The sequence below is a fragment of the Leptonychotes weddellii genome, chromosome 5, assembly GCF_054177405.1.
Source record: "Leptonychotes weddellii isolate Sample4059 chromosome 5, ASM5417740v2, whole genome shotgun sequence".
In the NCBI taxonomy this organism is placed as follows: Eukaryota; Metazoa; Chordata; class Mammalia; order Carnivora; family Phocidae; genus Leptonychotes; species Leptonychotes weddellii.
In genome coordinates, this window is record NC_138373.1 from 87,364,619 (window position 1) to 87,390,286 (window position 25,668).

General features: G+C 38.4%; 1 protein-coding gene across 1 annotated transcript in view; it reads right to left on the reverse strand.

Moving 5' to 3' along the window:
- ITPR2 (inositol 1,4,5-trisphosphate receptor type 2) overlaps positions 1-25,668 on the reverse strand; it is an 838,078-nt gene that overhangs the window by 121,974 nt on the left and 690,436 nt on the right. Inside the window, exons 45-46 of the mRNA XM_081818942.1 lie at positions 21,575-21,670; positions 19,704-19,826 (exon numbers count right to left, since the gene is read on the reverse strand). Of these exons, the coding sequence (XP_081675068.1) occupies positions 19,704-19,826; positions 21,575-21,670 (219 nt within the window). The remainder of the gene's footprint in view (positions 1-19,703; positions 19,827-21,574; positions 21,671-25,668) is intronic.

The following is a 25,668-nucleotide window of genomic DNA, read 5'->3' on the forward strand; positions in this document are numbered from 1 at the left end:
ATATGATGTATTATTTGTTTCAGAGGTACAGGTGAGTTCTTAATGCTCCTTATGCTCCCCAACCAACCAGGTTTAGTTAAGAGCACAGTACTACTCGTCTACTCTCCTCTATGATACATCTATTCTAAGAATGAATCAATTGCTTTTCTGTTGCTCCTAGACATGACAGAGCCACTTTAAAGTGGGTTAATTAAAGGCTTGGAATTATAATGATGAGTTCCACAACAGTTCTCACACTGCCATTGTGCTCAGGAATCCAATCTGAAGTGCACAAATTAGCCAGAGGCAAAATCGGGGGTGGAATGTGGGGAATTGAGAAGAAGCACTACGAGATAATATTCAGGAACTTTAAGCTCAGTTGCTTGAAAGCATTTCTACCTCAGGTTGTTATAGCTTTCTATTTCCAAGTTACATCAGACTGAGAAATATCATGTCAGCGCTGCCTCTATGTTTAACTGTCTAATCAACAGCTGCTTTAAAAAAGGTCAGCCTTTGTTGGATCGCGTGGTTCTCAAAAGGGAGAAAATTATTGCGCAAGTGAACTTCTGCATTTCCAAGGCAAACCTAATAAAGGAGGAAATGAGGTGGCAAGGTGAATTTCAACTCTAAGTAAGGATTCAGATCAGTTGAATCAAAATGAAAAGAGACAAAGAATTTTGAACAGATGTATTTTGTTACTTGTTCATTCTGTGACATCCAACACCCTTTTAAATGTTATCTAGTCATTCAGAAGTTAAATTACCCAGATTGCAAATGAAAAGACAAAGGAGGGCATTAAAGGAAGAGAAAGGAAGGGAGGAAATACAATTTAGAAACAAACTCATTTAGGAAATCTTGTTCTCCTGCCTCAGAAAATTATACAGCTAACTGGTAGAGAAGACATTTGAGGGCGCAGGTATGGAACACAAACGTATAGATACTGTAGACAGTTACTGCCTGTAGGGTAAGTTTCTTTGGTATTATATGATGAGGTCATGAGCTATCTATAAACGGAACACAAAATTGTTAGATCCGTAACGCATGTTATATGTAATTTTTGCATAACATGAAGACTCACTTACCCCAATCCAAAACATCAAAACAAGTTTCCTTATAACCTAAGCAATCATGAGCTAAATACAACAATTAGAGTATGCCTTGTATGCTCACTCCAAAACACTTCATGAACCCCTGATGTGTGCCTAGTAATTCTCCAGGAACTGGGGTTATAATAACGACCAAGACAGACAAACCTCCCACCTTTATGGATTGACTTTCTGGTAGTAGAGGAGACACAAACAGATGGGCAAGTGCCAAGAAGAAAATAAAGCAGTTGGTTGGGAGTAATGAGTCCTAGGGCAATGGAAGCTGCCATTTTAAATCAAATGGTCAGACTGGTTTCACAGAAAGTTAAAAGGGAGAAGCAACAGTAAATTCAATGACACACAGCAATATTTCTTGACTTCAAGGCACAGCCATGAGACCAGCGTGGCTTGAGCAGGGCAGGAGGGAGGGTGAAGAAGGGGGCCAAGTCATACCGAGAGGCGTTTGAGGCCAATGCCAGGATTTGACTTTTGCTCAGAAACTGGGAATGTCAGAAAGTTTTGAGCAGACAGGTGACATAATCTCAGTTGTGTTTTTAAGGGTTTAGAGCAGCCACTGTGTCAGAGAAGACGCAAAGGAAGGCACAGGTGAATGGAAACAGGGAGAACAGACACCTAGGGCAGTAATCCCAGTGAGAGGTGGTGGTTTGGGACCAGGGCGGGAGCAAGGACTGTGGGCAGATTCTGGAACATCCAGTGTAAGAGGACGGATGAGGACAGAGATGGCTAGAGAGGAGGATTACACAGTTGACATCGAGGGCTCTGATAGATCGAGGTTCAAATCCTTTCCCTCCTACTTATTAACAAACCTGCACGGGCAAGGTCACATAGCTTCACTAAGCTTCACTTCCTTCTTCAGCAAAATGAGGTTAATAACAGTGTCCTTTAACATTTACCTCAGAGTGGATTGGATGAGACACCGCACCTGATACAAAGTAAGTACTTGCTAAGTATGAGCTAAAATAATAGAAAAAAGTAAGAGGAATCAGGAACATGATGTGAAAAGGTCTCCTGAGTCAGGCCAGTGAGAGCATACGCTGTTCTGTGGGAAGCTAGTGAAATGCTGAGTGAGAAGACAGACACCTTTGAGGATAACCCCTTTGACTTCCCTGTGGAAAGTGGACTGAAAGGAATCTGACCAGAGGCAGAGAAACATTGCTATTGTCTGGGCAGGACATGAGGATGGCGAGAGGCGAAAAGGCAGGAAGAGTAGGAAGCGGGGCAGCTCTGAGAGACATCCAGAAGGTAGAACAGACAGGACATGCTGTCTGGATGGCGGGCGTGGAAGGATCACAACGAATGCCAGCATTCTAGCTTGATAACTGGTTAAAGAAGCACACCACTCACAAGAAAGTGAGCTCGGAGTAACCTAGGGGGAGGCAGATGATGACTTCTAGGCTGAGTTTCCCTGTACCACCCTGGGCTCAGATTGCAGCCTATGAGAAAGGAGAAGGTCAGGGCTTTCGGGGAAAGCAAGGAACGGCCTGGCTGCCTGTTGCCACCTACACCCAAAGCATTGATCTTTTCTCGAGATGTGCGTTCAGTTTATTACTTTGGAAAACTTCTCCCTTAGTTTTGTGTCAATGTTGAACATGTGGGAGTGATCAACTTTAAAAACAAGTTAAACGTGAGGCACTTCTAGAATCAGTGATACAATCAATAAAATAAGGGGTGACAGAGGGGAACAATTTCAAGGAAAACTTGCCCTAAGAATTTGTTTTCTGTTAAAACCATATAGACATATGTTGTTTATTCCTTCTGGAGCTCATTTGTGGGCCCTCTTGCAGCCTCCATTTAGAGTCTGAACGCCGAAGCTGTCTGAATGCGAGCCCTACCCTACCCTAATGAGCTTCAGGAAGGTTGATGGGTCTCTCCTTCCTGCCTCTGTCTCAGCAATCTGAGCGTGAAGGCCTCGCTGCAGCTCCCAGACCCACTGACATTTAATTAGCACCATCGCTGTGATCCCAGAGCATGCCTTCCCAGATAACCACAAAGCACCACACAGAGCGGGTACAAGCTAAAACAAAGCCCCGTGTGACAGATCAAGATCTGCTTTTGCACACTGGAACCTGTGAGGATGTCCTATTAGCCCTTTATGGATGTTGCTTTCAGGCAAGGCCACTGAGCTAGGAGGAGAGCAAGTGTAAATACGAGGAGCCGTAGGAAATCTTGGAGGACATTTTAAACAAAACACACACACACACACACTTCTGAAGAGCAACTGCAGTGCATTGAGGGTATCAGTAAAGTTGCTCAGCGTGACGGTAAGACAATGCGAGCTGTAATGGTGCCAGTGTTTCATTCTCCCTCCCCTCTGAGTTTTAGAGCTAATATTTCACTTTCATTGTGCATGAGATAGGGATCAGAACAGGACACTTTGACTAAGCTGCTCTGAATCACTGCTTCCCTGACTCTAACGTGCGTTTTGGAGTGTATCTATTTTTCAGGTAGTAATCCCACAGCCTCCTCTGTTTGCCGCTGCCCATTTGGGGCCCCCACTCGCTCTTGGTAAGGCTGTTGGTGACCTGCTACGTGCCGAATCCTGGGATCAGATTTATGGCTGCACCTTGCGTGTTGAGTTCTTTGGGGCCACTGGTCCCACTCCCCTTTGTGAGTCTGTGTCCTGCCTCATGTTCATGTCCCATTCTCAGACCAGCTAATTTCAACCCATTTCTGTCAGTTTCTCCTCCTGCTTTCTTTTAAAGGGTGATATTACCCAGGGTTCCATTCTTGATCTCATTTCTCCCTCTCACTCCAGTAGCTGTTCCTGGGAAATCTCAACTACACTCACCATTTCCAACAGCATCTATACTAACATCTCTGTACATTGATATCCCAAGCCTGGCTCTCTTTTCTGAGAATCAAGTACACATAATCAACTGCATGTTGTATACCTCCAACCTAATGTCCTCTATGTTCTCAGATACCAAAGGTCTAGAACCAAGCTTTTTCTCTCTCCATTCCAACTGCAAGCCTCTTCTATTTCTGGTCTTGTGAAATGCACTATCACCTATCCACCCACCAACACTGTACCTGGGAGTTATCCAAGACTCACACATTCCCACTCTCTTCATGCCATTCCCAGTCATTAAATTGGCCAGAGATGAAGTAGTGTTTGGGTTAAGGTGGTGGTGATGGCTTCCCATTGCTAAAACCCTTAGCAAGACCTACACACCCTCCTCACCTGACCCTGCCTACCTCCTCGGCCTCATCTCTGGCCCTCTCCCTCATTTGCCCAATATTCTGGCCTTCTCTTTTTGTTTGGCCATTAGGGACTTTACATGTGAGAGACTCAGGATTCTCACATTGCCTTATAGGGCCAAGGAATATATGCCTAGAAAAGAGCCATGGTTTTCATTTTTTTGTTTTGGTGCAAGCATTTTTTTTATTTTTATTATTATTTGTTTTTAATGTAGGCTCTTGTGCAGCTTGAAGCCCAATGCAGGGCTTGAACTCATGACCCTGAGATCAAGACCTGAGCTGAAATCAAGAGTTGGATGCTTAACCGACTGAGCCACCCAGGCACCTTGCAAGCATGTTTAAAAAGATATCATCCTGGGAGCCTGGGTGGCTCAGTAGGTTGAGTGACTGCCCTCCGCTCAGGTCATGATCCTGGAGTCCCGGGATCGAGTCCCACATCAGGCTCCCTGCTCAGCAGGGAGTCTGCTTCTCCCTCTGACCCTCCCCCCGTCATGTGCTCTCTCTCTCAAATAAATAAATAAAATCTTAAAAAATAAAAAAATAAATAAATAAAAAGATATCATCCTGTTACTAAATAGCAGAGATTAATTCCTTTAATTTCTGAAAAAGGGTGGGCTAACAGAAATGAGTTAGGTGATAATCAGATTAGCTTGATATGTGGAAGGTGGAAAGCACAAAAGGAGAAGGAAGGGAATGGAATGGGAAGAGGTCAGGTGATCTGGCTCTCAGATAATTAGGGAAGGAAGCCGAGGAGGGAGAAAGTCTGGAGTAACTTTTTTAAAACTGCGGCGTGCAAACAACTTGAGTAAAAATATCAAGAAGTTATGGTAAAAAGCTTTTTGGAGCTGTGCCCCAGACTTACTCAATTAAAAGTTTCTGGGGATGGGGTCCAGGAATTTGATGCATACTACAATCTGAGAACCACTGCTTTTGACCTCAACTTTAAGACATGGTTTTTCCCAAGTTGGGTATCAGATGCAAGCACATCCCCCCAGTGAAGTTTCTTCCAGTTTGACCCCGAATTCTGTCACATTCCAATTACTTCTGCCTTCATGCCCCCCTCTTCTGCTTTTGTTCCACTTGATTCATTCACACTCCTGTTTCATACGTGATTCATTCATATGCTCAGTCTAATGAATGAACATATGTCTGTCCCATCAATTGGTCAGTCAATTCTCATGTATGATCAGGCTCTCCCTGGTCACAGAACACTAAAATCATAGAATCACAGCAATGGAAGGAAAGAACATCCAGTGTGTTCTCTTCTCTCTAGTCAGAAACTCTAAGTATATGTCTTTCCGTGTGTGTGAGTGTGTGTGTGCGTGTTACACTCACATACAAAATGAATTAAACATTATAAATATAAACATGAAGATTACTTACAAATTTGTGACCTATCAATTCTTACTCATAAAGATATTTCAAACGTGGGACACAGGAAACTTTCTGACTGTGAAGATTATAAAAGTTATCTAGAGCAGGGTTTGGCAAACTACAGCTCATGGGTCAAATTGGGCCTGCCACCTGTTTTTGGTTTTTTGTTTTTTAAGCGAAGTTTCATTTTAACACAGCCCTGCTCATTTTGTTTTCGTATTTTCTATGGCTGTTTTTACAGTAGAACGGCAAAGTTGAGTATCTGCAGCAGAGACAGCCTAAAATATTTACTACGTGACCCCTTGCAAAATATTGGCAAACCCTTTATAAAAGTAACACACACAGGTTGCAGGTCTCACAGAGCCAACCAGATGTTGAAATGACAGATACATAGATAAAGAGATACGTAGATACACACATACACAAAGGTTTCCAGAAGATAGTTTTTGAGCCAACCAACTTTATATCTCTAAAAATGATTTTATTTCATTAATAACATAAATCTCCACAAGGGACTTTCCAGAACCTTACCGTTCCCCTACCGTATAATTTCACATAACTACTTGGTTGTGACATCGAAGGGGGACTTTTTTGGTCTGGCCGAGGATAACTATTTCCCTTTCTGAAACTTGACTTTTTAATTCAACAGTTGATCTTCCAGAATTATTTTGTTACAATGGTCTGTCATTTTTCTGTGCCTCTGTAAGTAATTCTGAAATTCAAAATGTACAACACAAATTGTGGCCAACAGCCACAAAACACAAATGCTGAACAAGCTCATTGCATTGCTATCAAGATTCACATACCTCCATGAGTCTCTCGGCTCTTAAATCAGGAAAAAGTTATTTTCATACACTAGCTTAATATTCTAGCACTGGATCTATTGGCTAGAAGATATTAGTTGGATCCCTCTGTACTGCCATCCCACCTCATACTTCCACAATGCGTCTTCAGAATAAAGGGTCAGCTATGGAGTATCTTTCTTACATTTATATTTTAGCTAGAAAAACAAGTTAATCAATACACATAGGCAGACACATGCAAGCACACACACAAACACATGCCCAGAATAGTACTTAGTGCTTTGCCATCCGTGTTTTTATACTGGCTTATGTGTTTACTAATTATATTTTCTCATGGGTTCATTTTTAATTGATTTATCTTTAAATACTTGCTTAATAATGTCAGGGAATGAATTCGTCATGAATAAAAAGTACAACCATTAAGAGATCTTTTAAAGTCTTGCAATAATGCTTTTGAGTTGGTGGATACCTTCTAAAGCAGATTTCTGTGCCATTTGTTTTTGTGTTATTGTTTTAGCATTCTACAAAATCGTTAATGTTTCATTCATTTTAGGGTGACATAAATAAGAACTAAGTACCCTAAGGAACAGTTTAGCAGAAATTTATGCTATGTCACAATTCAATAAATATTTCCACTGAATTATTTTTTGGTCTTTAGAGCCCACTAGAATTTGGTAAGATGTGCCCTCCACCGCTACCTCCCACATCTGCACCACACTGTTTTCTCCATCCCTTTAATGTAATGTCCCAGAGCACGTAACCTCCCCACACATATCATGGTGAATATCACCTCTGCTTATGCTCATTCTTTCCCTATGATGGAGAGGCCCCCTCTCTTTTTTCTGCTTATCTAAATCTCATCAACATGTAAGATTCATCTAAAATGTCAGCCCCTTCACAAAGCCAATTGCCATAACTCCAGCCAAGATCAACCTATTTCCTTTCTAGTCATCTCTGGCACTCACTTGTTGACTACAATATTTGCTCATTTACTCACTAATTCATTCGAAAGTATCTATTGTATCAAACACAAGGATTATGCACTAGGCAACCCATTCATGAATAAAACATAACTCCTGCCTTCACTGAATTTGAAGTCTAGCGGAGAAGACAAACAACTAAGTAGGCCACAAAAACTCAGTGATATGTGTAAGTACAGTGTGCAATGGGAACACACAGGAACAGACTTGGGTTAAAGTAATGGTAAGGAACCTGGGTTCTGGAGTCAGAGTGTCTGGATTGGTATCCAAGTTGGAAAAACGGTGGGAAAATCAAGAGTTCCATTATGGTTATGTAAAGTGTGAGATGCCTAAAAAGACATTTAAATGCAGATCTCAAACAAGCAGTTGGATGTACCAGTCCAGTGTTCACAAGAGAGGCCCACGCTGAAGATATAAATTTGGGACTTATTGTGGTACAGCTGGTGTTTAAAGTCATGTGATTGAATGAGATTATCTTCGGAGTGTCAACTGAGGAGACAAGAGATCCATGGAATGAATCCTAGAACACGCGGACTGGAACACTTCTGATAGAAGCAGGAGAGAGGAATAGGAAGCAACGAAAGAAATTGAGAAGGGGCCAATAAGGAAGCAGAAAGTCCAAGAAACTGTGCAGTGTGAAAGCTAAGTGAAGGAAGTATTTCCAGAAGAGGAGAGTGACTGACTGTGTCAAATGTTAGTGACAGGTCAAATAAGATGAGGAATGAGAACAAATCAGATTTAGCAAGACAGCAGTCACTAGGGCTGTTTCGGGGCCATGCCAAGGATGAAAGCCTGACAGGGGTGAATTCAAGAGAGAATAGAAAGAGAAGAATTGCAGATAGCAAATGTGTGCCATCTTTTGAGAAGTTCTGGTATAAAAGGGAGCCAAGTTATGGCCCAGCGGACTATGGGGCTTTAGAGAAGCAGATTTGCATGCTTGAATGCGGAGCAAATGATGGAATGATCGAGCACAGAAGGAAATTGTTCTCTCTCTCTGCTCCTCTGACTCTTCCCCTGACTCTCTCTTCTCCCTTGTCTCTGCCACAAGCTCACTTTCCCAGGCCCTCTCCTAACCTGAGACCCCAGAGCACCCAGATAGACATCTTCCACAGGACTTGGCACACTGTGATTGTTTCGTGTGTCCCTGTAATAAATGGTAAATTTCCTGAAGGTAGAGACTGTATCTCATTTTCACACCTTCACCTTCACGTCCGTGGTCCAAATGACGTCTGTAGACTATCTGCCCCCAGAAGGAGCAAATAATGTGATCACAAGGAGGGAGACATCCCCATGAGAATGTAAGCTCATGGAGGGGAGGGATTTGGGTCTGTGTGCTCAGTTCCTTATCCCCAGCACTGGGAATACAGTCTGGTTCTAGTAGGTAACCAATAAGTATACTTTGAATAAAGAATGAATTAAGAATGAGTTTAGCTGGGGAAAGTCATGAAAGTAATTCTGATGAGTTTTAACATTTATGGAGCACTTCCTAGGCACCAGGCTCTGTGCAGATGCTGGATGCATGCGCAGAAATGTTTGTTGAAAAAATTTTCAACCTTTATATTATGTTAAAATTTTAATTGGAAATCTGCTTACCTTTTTTACTACAAAGAATGCATGGCAACAGGATACAACAAGGTTGTTGTTTTTTTTTAATCTGGTGTCTAATAGGCATTTTTTATTTCTAAATTATATTAGTGAGGAAGGTCTACTAATCTTAACCTGTTACATCACCAATAATTAATATTACTACATATTACTACAATAAATTCCTCTTCAAATTAAGTACAAAGAAATTTTGTGCTTCACTAATAATCAATATGAGTGGGTTGTTTTTTTTTTTTTTTGCATTATATATGAATCATGTAACTAGTATTTCTTTTTTTGCCTTGGTTGCCAAGAAACACCGAATAATTAATGCTCAAACTAACATTAGTTAAGAATCATCTATTTTATTACCTCAAACTGCTTTGTGAAGGCAACATAGAAAAATTTCTTTCAGTGGGGGGAAAAGAGTTGATCCTGGATTTCTTATTTCTTTTAGAAAAGAAAACGTGCAATTATGTTACGTTTTCATGCAAAGTTCCTTTAGTTGCCTATATCTCTCTACGTATCTGTTGTCAAGATTAACAACAGTTTTTTTCACGTAGCTGGGCAATTAGGTTAAATCTGTTTTCTGAGATTTTAGAAAGATAATCTTTTGATATTAAGAAAATTTTTTTCAACTAAGTTCACATATTGGAAAGTTTCTACATTATCAAAGTCTCCCTATGAAGTGACCCTACATACCTATTTTCACAATGACTACTGTATTCATGCTTCACGTTTATCTATACTCGCTTTTGATTATAACTCAGAAATGCTGAACATTATTCATCTCCGAGGACTGAAAAACACTCTGTGCATTTTTTTTTCAATCTGGTGTATTCTGCAGAGCTGTTTAGAAAACACTGTCTGCCCTGCTGTCCTCTCCCTTTCATGGATTCCTTTTAGAATTAAATACTAGCAAAAAGGTGATCGTTAATGAATAGTACAGATATTAATTGTATTGCGCATAATTTTTCACTCTTGGTTACCAAGAAGCTCTGAGTCCTACCGATAAGCAGTAAGAATATTAGCCGAGACCCTTAGCAGGCTTAGATTCCTTTTCCTTCTCAAGGCTTTTGATCTTGAATTCTAACAGTCTAATTTTACAAGTGCATTTCTTACTCAACCTCAAATTCCTTTCATATGTAGGTAAGGTATACATAAATACAAAAATATCCAGTAGCTGGTCAGTTTCTCTGTTACATTATTTAAAACATAATCTAGTAAAGGAGCCATCATGGTCCAACTACTTTCTAGGGTCCATAAAAGTCTCTGAAAGTTTACTCTGAAAGCATAGTTGCTGGATACCCCTCATATTTTTATAGATGAGGAAGGGGAAGTCAGAGAAGTTGAGTGACGTCATCAGCTAATGGAGAAAATACAGGGTGCAAGGGTGAATAACAGCCACGCTGTTTGTACAATATTCTAGCCAACATGTTACTGAGCTACAAGTGTTTCCGTGAACTGAAAAACCCAGCTGTGTTTTCTACTTTCTGCACTACAAGCAATAATAAAGATGAAGTAATTGTAAGTTAGTTAAAACCCTTCAAAGATATTAAAGATGGAAGTTATGTATCCAATTACATCCTTCTGTTTCTACAAATAAAGTAAATGAAGCAATGCTGATTACTATATATTAGCATAAGAAAATAGAAGCCCCAAAGAGGTGAGTTGCAAAGTCTCTAAGGAAAACATTTTAAGTAGCCTGAGTAATATATACACTTCATACCACTTCAGTATAAATTAAAATTTAGCTATTTAGAGTATGTATATGCATATCCCTTAAAATGAATATAGCTCAAGCAATTGCAGCTATGAGGTTAAATTCTTAAGGAAAAGAAAGTGGATGAATGAGGACTATCAGGACATCGAGCAAATTGCGTCAGCATAACATAACAAAAAGAATCCTAGTCCTTGAAACACGATAGCTATTCCTACTATGCTTTCTCTTTCTCCTGAAAGGAAAGAAAGAGATACTGGCTTTGACTGGGAACAGGGTAACAACCCAAGTGTCTAAAATATGTTAGGAAATGCTATGTATTTTTCTCTATGGAAAAAATATACAGAAGCCTCCCTGCCTGATATCTCTAGCTCTTCTAATAGACTTTGAATTCAGTGGATAAAGTTGAAATCAGAGCAGACATAAGGAGGAGCCAAAGACACAGCAAAGGCCTTCAAAGTTGCTAGAATTCAGAGTGATGCTCTAACAATTATGTCACTCAGAAATAAATATATATCTACCAAACATGAAATGTTAAGCAGAAAAGTAATTGCTTCCACTGAACTTGGCTTCATGATCCTTACACCAAACTAACAATTACAGAGTCCAATTTCAATCCATTTCCTGGATTGCATTTTTTATTGCTCCCATTAACCATGAATTTGAGCAGTCATATAAATGGCAGTCATCCAAAGATTCTTTGTTGGTTGGTGAAAGATATGTAGGTGCCCATTAGAGGACTTAAATCTATTATGTCAAGTATTTTTCCCCCAAGATATTCTTCTTTGTGGAAAGTTTCCTTTTTTTTTTTTTTTAAATGAGGCCTCATGGGTGCCCAGATTTGGAGAATCTACTACTAATTAAGTAGCCAAGACCTACACACATGAAACAAAGAACAATTCTAGGATGATATACAGCATAAGCTATTAGGAAAGTAGGTATGCAGTTTTGGGTGAACATAACAGATGTAAGAATTCAATACAAAGAAAAGATCATTGTTGGTTGGAATTCATCTAAGAAATGGGGTAAGTCGGTCTCAATTTGGATCTTAAAAAAACTAAGGAAGTACTAACATGAGTTTTAAGAAAAGGAGGAGATATTTTATTAGTTCAGAGGTGGCATCATGAACAAAAGTAAGAAAAGTGCCTGGCATGATGGAGATATTACAGGGCTCTATCTATGTAGGGTTTGCTGACATGATTGGTAAAGAGCACTCTATGGAATTAAAAGACCATAGAAGCTGAATAAGATCCTTGACTGCCAGCATGCTAATACCTGTTTGGTAGGACCCTCTTGATCTTACTTAGTACCTGTATTACATGAAAATATTATCAGCCTGCATGCATTTTTACAAGAAATTATTCCCCAAACTCTTTTTGAGTATCTACTATATGCTAACATATGTAGTTGGCATAGGACCAGAAAAAAAAAAATTGTGCCTGTACACACAGAATTTATACTCCAGGGGAAAAATTTATTATTAATTTTGATCATGATGATAACAAGAAATTATCTTTATTCAGCTTTTTTTGTTATAATACTGAAATTATAAATACTGAAGTTTTAGAGTATGTCATGTCCTAGTCATTCATTCCTTCATTCAATTTTCATTCATTCGCTTATTTCACTCATGCAACATTTATTAGATGCCTATAATCAAGGTCTTCACAGTTACCAAAAATGTTGACTTAATTCAAATTATTATAATTCATTTCATAAAGACATAAGTAGATACCACACAAGAACCCTACTAATATTCCCAAAAGAAGTTCCTTTCTATAAAATATCTCTGGTGCATTTTGGCAGAAGTTGTTGCCTCTGATGGAATGTTCTCCCCCCTCCTTCTATCCTTGAAGATTCAGTTCAAGTGTCACTGCTTCCATGAATCCTGACTCCTAGGGAACATGTATCTCATGCATACCTGTTTTGTGCATACCTCCATTTTAACAAAAGCATGTTAATTGTGAGTTTCTGGATAGCATCTTTATTCATCTTTCCATTTTAGCAACTGAAACAGTGCCTGATGTAAGAGGTGCTCAATAAATGTTCTTGAATGGCTATCTTAAAATAAATGAGCCTCAGGTGCATTGTATATGATTATTATAATATTCGAGTGCTAACAGCTGGTTGAGGGTCTAGCTACACAGATCTTTTGATTATATAATCTTCCCATGTCATAATGCAGAAATAATAAAAAAGTAAGTTCTGAGTCTAAGTTATCTCTGAAGATATAATCCCAGATTTAGTAATAAGAGGAGTCCACGAGGACATGGTTTATAGGAGTCACATGAATGTGATATAGAGCATGGGTCACAGAGAGAGCTTTAGCAGAAGAGGTCAGGGCCAAATCCAGACCACCTTCAGGGTCAGACAGGACATGTGAATGAGCGCTGGGGGAGCAGGTGAGCCTGGGACAGTCTGGTGATCCACGCCAAGCTCATTTCCAATTTCAAGGCACTCTCTGGGATGTCTCCCATATCTCCCCATTTCATACTGCTGGTATTTGCTTTCTCACTTAGAGTGAGCTTCAACTTCAGCTCCTCAGAGAAAACCCTCCTGATCCCCAATCTATAATAGCATTCCATAATTGCCTTTCATCACACCCTGTTCTCACTTACTGCAGGGCTTGTATCACTATCTGCTGTCTTTCTGGTCTGTCTACTCTTCATTGCTCCCGGTCAGAACGTAAATTCCCTGAAAGCTGATCTCTTATTAGTCTTCACTGCTGTACACCTACTATCCAACACAGTGCCTGGCATCTAGTAGGCACTCAAAAGTCCATGCAATTGAATGAAGAATAAATGAGAAATTTGGATCTTCTATTCCATAAGTGGCAAACTATGGCTCATGGGCTACATTCCACTTGCTGGTGAGTTTTGTTTAGACTGCTCAGTGTTTTTAAAAATATCAAATGAGTTGTCAACATTTAAAAATTAAGAGATTTTACATTTTTCAAAAATTTCAAAATTCAGGTTTCTTTTGAGATATTGAAAGAAGTGGAAATCTAGGGCCTGTAATCCAAATTGGAAAGTCAGCAGACGTGAGTAAAGGCTGCCTGCTTTGGAAGAGGATCACCAGACTGTCCCAGGCTCACCTGCTCCCCCAGCGCTCATTCACATGACCTGTCTGACCCTGAAGGTGGTCTGGATTTGGCCCTGACCTCTTCTGCTAAAGCTCTCTCTGTGACCCATGCTCTATATCACATTCATGCGACTCCTATAAACCATGTCCTCGTGGACTCCTCTTATTACTAAATCTGGGATTATATCTTCAGAGATAATTTAGACTCAGAACTTACTTTTTTATTATTTCTGCATTATGACATGGGAAGATTATATAATCAAATACTTAACTAAATTCATTATACACCAGAAGAAAATCTAAGTGAGTGTTTAAGAGATATCAACGGGGCAGAAGAAACCTATCATTAAAACATTAAAAAGCAATTAATCAGGAAGAAGTAGATATAGCTACTATGACTAAGATTTGTTACTCTTAATTAAAATTCACTAACAAAAAATGAACCCTGTCAGAAGAATGGATAAACACATTTTCAAACAATTCACATAAAAAAAAATAGAAATACTAAATAACATGAAAAGAGAGTCCATATGGGGGCACCTGGGTGGTTCAGTCAGTTGAGTGTCTGACTCTTGGTTTCAGCTCAGGTCATGATTTCATGGGTTGTGAGATCAAGACCCACGTCGGGCTCTGCACTCAGTGGGGAGTCTGCTTGAGATTCTCTACCTCTGCCCCTTCTCCCCTCACCCTCTCTCTCAAAAAAAAAAAAAAAGAGAGAGAGAGAGAGTCCATTTTACTGGTAATCCAAAAGATGGGAATTAAAATGAGATACCCTTTCATCTATAATTCATTAATTCATTTAACAAATGTTTGTGAAGTGGTCACTATGTTCCAAACACTATAAGTTTGGCAAAGATTTTTTTAAATGGTAGTAATTTTAGGATTCAGTAAGATTAGTACCATCACACATTGTGGAAAACAATTTTATGATATGCATCAAGAACCATAAAATAGTTACTACCTTGTGACCTAATAATTAAACTTCTTGGAATTTATCCTAGGGAAGTAATCAGTGTAGCAGACAAAGATTAATGTATAAGGATGTTAATCATACCATAATTTATAACATCAAAAACATTAGAAACCTAATATCCAACAATAGGAGTGATTTAAAAAATTGTGCTACATTCAAATGATGAATGATTATGCAGACTTTAAAATTATGTTTTCAAAGACCATTTAGTGACATAGGGAAATACTCATGAAAATTTTTAAAACCTATATTTTAAAAAAGAATTCCATATAGCCAATTAAAGTGATCCATTCTTTCTTGCCTTATGAGCCAGGAGTTATTTTTGATTTCCATAGGCTTGCTAATTAATACTTTTCTCCATATACATCTGAATTCTGGTAGGTATTGAAATAAAGGGTCCTACATGTTCACTGCAGCATTATTCACAATAGTCAAGATATGGAAACAACCTAAGTGTCCATCAATGGATGATGCATAAAGAAGATGTGGTGTGTATACACACAATGGAATATTACTTAGCTATGAGAAAGAAGGAAATCGTGCTGTTTGCAACAACTTGAATAGACCTTGAGGGCATTATGTTAAGTGAAATAAGTCAAAGAGAGAGAAATATCATATGATCTTTTATATGTGGAATTTAAAAATGTTGAAGTCAGAGAAACAGAGAGTAGAATGATGGTTACCAGGGGTTGGAGGCTGGGAGAAATGGAGAGATGTTGGTCAAAGGGTATAAGCTTCCAGTTATAAGACTAACAAGTTTTGGGGATCTAAGGTACAGTATGGTGACTATAGCTAATAATACTGTAATCATATACTTGAATGTTGCCAAGAGAGTGTATCTTAAATGTTCTCACCAAAAAGGAAATAATGATGCAATGGGATGAAGCTAATGCTATGGTGGTAATCATTTTGCAATATATAAATGTGTCAGATCAACACATCATACACCTTAAACTTACACAATGTTATGTGTCAATTATATCTCAATAAAACTGGGGGGAAATAAAATAAAGTTTTTCAGACCGAAAAACAGAAATTACTACATGGGACCAGAAAAATAATATGGTTTAATACATGTTAAACATATACAAAGTACTGAAGAATGTCCTAGATTGCAGGCAGTGACTATTCTATGGAAAGACAGGAATAAAGAGGAGAAGGAACAGTAAGAAGGCAAAATATAAAAGAACAAGCCCACAGCAGAAAAAGGAGGCAGAGATATCCAAGGAGAACATGTGGAGAACAGAAAATCAAAAAGGACCAATAGCTGAATTTTAAGGAAATGTTTTGCACGCACCATAGTATTAGAACTTAAGAAATTCCCTTTTTGATGTATTTATAGTTTTATGTAGATCAGACAAGACACTTACAAGAAGCATTATTTGTTTCTTGTAACACCAACCACAGGAAGGGCCAAAAAGGATGTCACGGTAGAAAAAGCAGAACTACCTCACTACCATGAAAAGAACAACAACAAAAATTGAAAGTCTGAGTGCACCGAAATAAACTGTCTATACAAAAGATGATTATAGTAAAACAAGGAGGAAGTTGAACCTTGGTTTTGGAATTACTGAACTGTGCAAGGGCAGAAACCAATCTGCATGGTCATCAGCATTCAGGAGACAAATAATTCCATATCCACAATGAAAGCAACAAAACCTGGGCTCAACCAAACCCTTGGAGCACAGCTACATGGCTGCTCCGGAAAGCAAAGCACGGGATTCCTACACTTTGCATTTCTGCTTCAGTGTGGTAGCTGTTTGGACAACAGATTCATAAGGTACTCAGCAACCATGGTTTGGCCTCCCAAGAAGCCAAATATAACAATGCCAGCCTAGAGAACGCCAAAGGAGTCACTCGTGGAAAGATCCAAAAAGCTCAGTGGGCTTTTTTGCCCACTGAGTGAAAACTGAATATTTCATTAAAAAAAAAAAATGGTGGGAGGAGTCACCCAAGAGAATACATTTAAAAGTAATAAGGTAACAATGTTCTGTGTCACTCTAAGAAAATAAGCAGACAGTTGCTTAACTCTCACTGTCAGTTACACACACTGTTCCATATATTTTGCCACTCCCATCCCGTTTTTTGAGTTCCTAGAAGAACACACATGGACTCTGGTTTCATATTTACTCTTACCATTGAATCACAAGGCTTAGAGTGTTCAGCAATTCAGAATTTTCTTCTTCCCTATACTCAGTCTGGCTTCATTTATGTATCTCTATGTTGTACCATCCCAGCTCTGCAAACTACTGCTTTTTCAACATTTTGGTTTTGCGAAATTAAGAAACCTCTATATATCCATTCAAGCCATTTTCACATCCGTAACTTTATCTCTTCGTTTCAGTAAATTGTATCCTCTTGTTCCTTTTTTTTTACTACTGAATTCCCACTCCTTGGACAACACCACCATCATCTTTGAATCTAATCTGTTCTCTCCAAGCACTGTTATAAACTTACACCCATCAAGATCATTGACCCTTATGCCATCTGCATTTTTAACTTCTTTCATATTTTATATCATGATCCTTCATTCTATGACCAGCTCTTGCATTCTTTATCCTCGTTCTCCATTCTCCTCCACATCTTCCACAGCCTGTTTTTAAGATCTGTACTCTCTACTCTTATACATAGTCTGCTTAAAAATGAACTGGCCTAGAAAAGTCTTTTCTTGACCTCGACATTGTTACTGTTCCGCCTATTATACGCGTAATCTGAGACGGCATTTTTAAATCTCCTCTTCACGGATGTGGGTGATAGGTTCAAACATCTGCCAGTCTACCGGTTCCAAGGCTGACTTAGTTGGGCTGGTTGTGCATTTCCCACTGAAAGGCTGTCTGTCGGGTCAGGACTTGTTCGCGTAGCCGCTCGCTCGTGCAAGAGGGGACAGCCTCCTCAGATAGAGTGAGACTAGCTTTCAGTCAAGAAAACATGGGCGGCTGAATTCCCCTACTTCCTTCCTCTAAAATTTTCACTGCTCACTCTGGCCCACTCTTCCTTGTTGGTTTCCTTCCACAAGGCTACAGCTTCTGAAATAGCTCCTTGCCCATGCACATGCTGGGCCATCACATTTCTCTCTTCCTCCTCGTAGCCAATTTGATTTTAATTTTCAGCCAGTGATGTTTTTTTCTTTCCACTCACGTTCAATCTGTAGTCATTTCTTTTCTAGACTGACTCCATTCCTGTCACCTGAATTTTGCTTTCTCTCTAAAATGACAGCTTTGGGACGCCTGGGTGGCTCAGTCGGTTAAGTGTCTGCCTTTGGCTCAGGTCACGATTGGGGGTCCTGGGATCGAGCCGCACGTTGGGCTCCCTGCTCAGCCAGGGAGTCTGCTTCCCCCCTCCCTCTGTCTGCAGCTCCCCCTGCTCGTGCTCTCTCTCTCTCTTAAATAAATAGATCTTTAAAAAATAAAAATAAAATGACACCTTTTCCATCTCCTAAACCTCTGTGTTCTTCCTTCAACTTGTCCTTCATTCTGGCTTTCAGTTCCTCAATACCTAAAATTCTCTTTTGTCTTTCTAGCTATAACCCATCTGCCCTTATCTGTTTCCGGTCTATATGTGCACTTTGCTATATGATGAGAGACCCAAAAATCTCCACAGGGATTGGAACTGTATTAAAAAAACCAGAGCAGCTTCTTTTGTTAATATATTTTAAAATCTGACTCCTTCCCGGAATCTTTTGTAAAAATTACACTCCAGTTTACGTACATCATACAATTACACAGAGAAAAGAAGGGCAAGAAGTGTCTAAAGAGCAACCTTTTAACACCTTAAAGTGACACAGTGCTGTATATGTCCATTATATCTCAATAAAACTGGAAAAATTAAAAAGTGAGAATAAATCACTGTACTGTATATCTATCAGTGTTTGTTCAATCAATTGGCAAGCTGTATGGGGAAGAAGGAAGAGGGAGAGGGTAGACAATGTGAGAAGATGACTAGAAAGAAAGGTCGGGAAAGTCTACAAAGTTTGGACTGTATTCCATAAAAAAGAGGGAGTTACTGTAAAAAAATCAAATTGGCACTGTACATTTAAAATTTTTAACTCCTGGGGCACCTGGGTGGCTCAGTCATTAAGCGTCTGCCTTCAGCTCATGTCATGGTCCCAGGGTCCTGGGATCGAGCCCCGCATCGGGCTCCCTGCTCTGCGGGAAGCCTGCTTCTCCCTCTCCCACTCCCCCTGTTTGTGTTCCCTCTCTCACTGTCTCTCTCTCTGTCAAATAAATAAATAAAATCTTTAAAAAATAAAATGAAATGAAATAAAAATTTTAACTCCTAAACAAATCTTCATTAGAAGATGCAAATTTAAAGTTAATCTTCATGTTAATAAAATTAAATTCCTCAAACAGCACTTATCAAGTACCTGTTTTCATAAAGTACTATAGGATGGAAATGGGTCCTCTAAAAGAATTTAAAATTTAAATTCTTCATCTCTGTTAGAAGTCCAGTGAAACCAATTAGAGGCCGCCGCTTCTGGCTTCTGTATGAAGCATGCCAACCTACAACTCGAGAGGCCAGAAGCCGTCTGCAAGGTTTGTCCTGATTAGACCCAATGTACCCCCTTACTTCGCACTCTCTATCTTCTCAGTTAACCTCTCCTCCTCTCTCCTTCAAGCTTCCATTTGTTGTCACGGTTTGTTTATTTCTCAGCCTCTGACCTGGCACTGTCTCCTGTCTCCTGGCCCAGCAGTTTTGGGGGGCAAGCATCATTCTCTTGTGGATCAACACTTAGCAGAGCTCTGGGAACACAGTCGGGCATTCTGGGAGGCTTTCCCTTTCCCTGGCTCAGAGCAAGGGCAGAGGTGCTGAATAAATGATGGGACCAGAACTTGAAAATATAACAAGTCATGACACAAAACACAATTGATAAGATTAGCAATAATACAAGATATTAAAATGTGACACCTGATGGGCCAGGATGTAGATGTTGTGTCCAACATCTTTTGGGGAAACACCATCATCTCCGCCCTCATCATCCCCATGGTCACATTCCAATCCTTGGTTATAGGCATTCTTCATCACATCCACCTATTAAAAAAAAAACAAATAGGAACAACAAGATTTGAAATGCCACAAACAACAGGCATTTTATGTTGTTTATGGGGTATAATTAAAAACTGCAACACTTCCTAAGACTTGAAAAGTATAAAAGAACTATAATTGAAAATGGCCTTGGAAACCATCTTTATTTAAATGAATGTGAAAGTATTTTTCTACAATATTTTCTGTCTTCCTTGAAAAATTTTGCTTTGCTGTTTGAATGTTGACAGTGCCAAAGTTCCCATGAATTAGGAGACTCCGGAACCCTAATAACCATCCATTATGTATTAAGCACCCACTAGGTAACAGGGACAAGGGAAACTGGACACCGTCTTCTGCACTGAGGACCCAACAGTGAGTATAACATAGTATGTGCCCTCTAGGAACTTACTGTCCGGTGGGAGAGTCAGCACGTCAAGAGGTGAACACAATAGTCCCACAGCCGCACTAAGTGTGAGGCACTGAGCACAGAGTGGGGGCATGAACTCAGGCAAGAGACTGATGGTGAGCCACAAGGAGGAAGTGGATGTTGAGATAAAGGTGTTGTAGGCAGAGGAGATTGTATTTTCAAAGGGCTCTTGTACAGTGCTGTTGTTGTATGAACATGTAACTCATTGCTCCATTTAACCTTAAGAATAGAGAATGTCTTGCTTCTCTTAGCCCACTGCCTTACAGATACGAGACTCTCTGTAAATATATGCTAAATAAAATTGCATCTTACATTTCTCTTTATCAGCCCTGCGCAACACCATTCCTTCCTATTAAAGAGAGAGCAAAAGAGTGCCTTCAACAGGATCTCCCCGTAGTGCCAACAGTGGTGTTTCTAAGACTGGGACCTAGTCATGGGGCCGCTGAGTGATATGGGTTTGAGTATATTCTCAATGCTTTTAAAACCCAATGCTTTCAAGGAAAAAAAAAGAGAGAGACAGACAGACAAACCAAGAAACAGACTCTTAACTACAGAGAACAAACTGATGGTTACCAGAGGGGAGTGGGGTGGGGGGATGGGGTGAAATAGGTGATGGGGTTGAAGGAGGGCGCTTGTTGTGATGAGCCCTGGGTGATGTATGGAACTGTTGAATTACTATATTGTGCACCTGAAACTAATATAACACTGTATGTTAATTATACTGGAATTGAAATTAAAGAAAAAGAAACTTAATGCTTTTAAAGCATGCTGATATTACTTCCTAATTTCCATGCAAGTGAGGAGGAAAATATAACTTCTACAGTAAGAAGACACACTAATGATCTCTGTAGAATCCCCATCAAGTCTTCATATGATTTCCTTTAGGCCAAGCATGGTGCAACATTTCACTGATAGAAACAAGTACAAAAGGTATTGGTTTTATTTTTATTGTTCAGAAAGAGGTCTAAATAAAATTTTTGAGGAGTACAAACATTTCTTAGACACCTTTCTCATATATGCCAATACACAAACTAAAGCAAATTTATTTTTTGGGGGGGCAAAAAGAATTTTCAGATAGTTTAACAGACTGTGACAATATGATTAAGAAAAGTGCTTAGAGTGGATAAAACCGATGAAGTAAGGACCCAAATCACGCAGGTTTTTGCCATCACAGGGCCTCCTGAGTTACATGTAAAGGTAAGTTGTGATGTGCTATTATGTCCTGGTAGAGCAGTGAAAGCCACTAGCCCTCTTTCCTGACATGCATACTACAAATTTATCCCTTTTAGGATGAACATTATTAATACAGTTTCAAAAATTTTCTTACCAGTTCCCTGGGTCTCATGTTAAAAAGAATTCTTTCCGCATTCTCGCTGTCATGTCTGCTTTCCATAATGGCCAGCAAAAGCTTAGAGGCATTGTTCTAGAGATACAGATTGAGTTGATGCACATGGAAAGACTGTTTCATGGATTAACAATCCCTGTGTTTGTTTTAATTGACATTACCAGGACCATTTAAAACAAACAAACAAACAGAATTTTAAACTGCTAATTTCATTTGGCTAATTCACATTTTAATATAGAAGGTTTCACTTGATTGTCAACACAAAATAAAAATAATGAATCATGAGAGGTATGTTACAAATATTTTAAATATTGGCAAAAGGCTGTTTTAAATACAAAATTGAAACTTCATATGTAATGCATTAAAATATACTATTTTCCATCACCATTTTCTAAATAGACATCCTTGATGCCATTTTAACAAGATGGTAAGGTGAATTTATCAATAATGTATTTTATAGAAATGGAATATAATTTAAAGAACTTAGCACAATTGTTTTTCACATGAAACATGAATACATATTAGCATATCAAAATTTTAAATAAATTTGAGCAACAATCACGGAGAATTAATCTATAAAATTTTAAATTCATGAGTTAGTAAAATAAAAATTTACTGATAATAGTTTACTGGTCTCACTCTACGGCAGTATATATACAACATGTTTACCATCTGGGTTGTAGAAGAAGAATATTTTCTTTTGTTTAATAGAGACTAAAAATAGTTTAGGTTGTCTTTGATGTTTCCACTTTGGTTTATAAGTATATATTCTCAAATATGTAACCTGTAGATACCATTAATGTTTCTGATATAGTTGATTTATAATCCAAAGAATTATAGAAAGTCTTATTACACAAAGCACAATATCCTCAACATTTGGAAAGATGTTTCTTTACACTGTTTTCAGTAGCACTGCCCCAGAATTGCGGCAAACTGTGAAATGATAAAAACCACCTGGGAGATATTTCTACAGTGTTTTTGCAATATTTAGATAAAAATCTCAAGCTCCACACGCAATCTTTGATAGGAGCACAAGAGAAGTAGAGTCAAATGGCTTTAAGATGTTTCTCAGTGACTAAAAATTAACATCTTGTAGGATAAAAACTTGAACTGAATCAGCTGTTTGATGTATGCAGACATTCACCACATAAATTGTGTTAAATTTATACAAATTAATTTTACTGACTAGCTTAATACCAAATTCTATCCAACTATTCTGTTCTTTTAGGAGTGCAGCCTAAAGACTATCTTTAAACGACTAATGTAGCCGCAATGATGTCTGATGATGATGGTAGCAAGATCACTGACCCATCCTGAAAAAAAAAAATTAGTATTTTGTAAGGGAAGTGGCATTATTTTTTTCTGGTCCATTTTCAATTTTTTGCAGATTTGTACCTATCCTAAAATCCATTTTTATAATCTAGCATCCTATACAAACAACATACCTAGAATAATAAGGTTCTAGGATTAGTGGAGAACTTAAATCCTCAGAGCAATCTGAACTGACCACACAGAATTCAAAGCTAAAACCTTGGCAACACTAACAGTATTCTCTAATGAACCTCACTTAGCAGGCCCAATACATAATAGCTTAAAAATACATCCAATTTCAGAATACCATTGGCAATATGATTTTTTTTCCAACCAATCTTCTTTTTACACTATGTTGAAAGAATAGAAATCTTGTTGGGGCGCCTGAGTGGCTCAGATGGTTAAGCGTCTGCCTTCGGCTCAGGTCATGATCCCAGGGTCCTGGGATCGAGTCCCGTATCGGGCTCCCTGCTAGGTGGGGAGCCTGCTTCTCCCTCTGCCTCTGCCTCTCTCTCTCTCTCTCTGACTCTCATGAATAAATAAATAAAACATTAAAAAAAAATAGAAATCTTGTAGATGACCTGAAATCTGAATCAAATTGAAAGTATAAGAGCCTATATACACTAAGAAATCAAATGTGTGTGTTGGTGTTAACAGATTTTCTTCCAAAGGAAGCTAGAGACCTTTAAAAAAAAATACCTATTTACAAATTCAAAACTTTGCAGTCACAGATCAGTCATGAAATGTAAATTAAAAATTAAAGGACAAGACAGATACATGAAAAAAATGCATAAGCCTTCATAGTAAATGAGTATATAGAGTTAAGTATACTTAAAATTATAAATGAAAGCATAAATGATTAAGCAATTAAATTTAAGGATGAATGATACAAAATAAACCTTAATGTAGCATTTTGTAATATGACATACTCTATAATGTTATGGAGAATTTATAATTAAAACCATTCTGCTCATGGAAGCCCCCTAAAATCTGCCAATATATATCATTCTGCCTTATAAGCATTGTTCTCATATTGTCCATTATACACAAAGCTTCATAGCTTGTTTAGAAAGGTACATATGCCTTGTTCTTTAAGTAGAAGACTATATTTTAAATATTTCAAGTCAGATCTATTCACCTGGTATTTTATATATACCTTGATTTAGCCAACATCACATTTCAAAAAAATATACATATATAGTGGTTAGTAACAAATGAAATTTTAAATAGTCCTTTTTCAAAAAAGCATCATTTGAATAGCAAAAAATATCTATGTACTGTTAAGTAATACCCCATCATTTAGTTTTTTACATATGCTTGGATTTGTAAATAATTGTATGCCTATACTTGGTTTTATTTTTTTTAATACTTTGTTTTAAATTGATGAATCACAGGGCTCCTGGGTGGCTCAGTCAGCTAAGCGTCTGACTCTTGGGTTTGGCTCAGGTCATGATCTTAAGGTTGTGGGATCAAGCCCTGCGCCCCTCTCTGCTCTCAGCGGGGAGTCTGCTTGTCATTCTCTCTCCCTCTCCCTTTGCCCCTCCCCTCTCAAATAAATAAATAAATAAATAAATAAATAAATCACTCAGTATTTTCCTCCATTAAGTTGTATCAATTAAAAATGAGATTTAAAGATACAGTCTTTAGGTCAATAAAGGATTTAAAGAGCCAAAGGCCAAGGCTTCTATATGTTGTTTCTTTATGAATTATGATTAAAGATAAATTTAAGATGAAATAAACATTTTTCTAGTAACTCAACTTGAGTTGTCATATAGGCCGAGGCAGGCTTCATTAACAAAAGCATGATGCTAATGAGGAAAAGGACACAAGTTCAATCTACATACAGATCACCTTTGTTCTGTTCTATGAACGGAAAGACCCAAGGCTCATACATATTGCCAATGAAAACAGTGAAAAAATAAAAATTCACCTTGTCTATGAAAAGAAACATTTGCTAATTAGGAGCCCCTAGCCCAATCTTCACATAAGTAGGATATATATATACATTCCATTATATTTCTAAATCTATATTTAGAAACAAAATTACAAAAATATCATTCCTATTTTTTATGGCCATAAATTTACCGATACAAAGTTTAATTTAATTATATTTGCTATGGGCACCTGGGTGGCTCAGTCGGTTAAGTATTCGACTCATGTTTTTGGCTCGGGTCATGATCTCAGGGTCATGAGATCAAGCCCCCACACAGACTCCACGCTCAATGCAGAGTCTGCTTAAGATTCTCTCTCTCTGTCCCTCTGTGCCCCCACCCCCACTCATGCATGTGAGCTCTCTCTCTCTCTCTCTCAAAAAAATTGCTCTGATATTGGATGGACCTGTTTTTACAAAAATTGTATTTAACTGATGATTTTTTTTACCTCTTTAACACTAAACACAGTAATGTGGTCTTTAATAATTTATCTGTATTAAATATCATGCCTTTGGATTTGGGATTTATTTAGCTTCTTGTGTATATTCGTCTATTTCCATTTAAAGAAAAAGTTGAAGAAATTTTTTAAAATTCCATTTTCTTCCTGAGCTCTGATAAATGGAACTACTGGGAAGTATGTGCACAACTTAAGTTCAAGCAGCTTCTCAAAGGGAGTGTGAACATTGCTTACAGTATTTGACAAAAAACCACGATTCTGATGTAAAAGAAAACAACTTTTTGAGAGAAGAGAGCCATGAAACTAAAATGCAGCCCTTCTTTTACTTGCTCTAATTCATTGTGACTTGCTAGATAGAATTCTGTAGTCAAATGAAT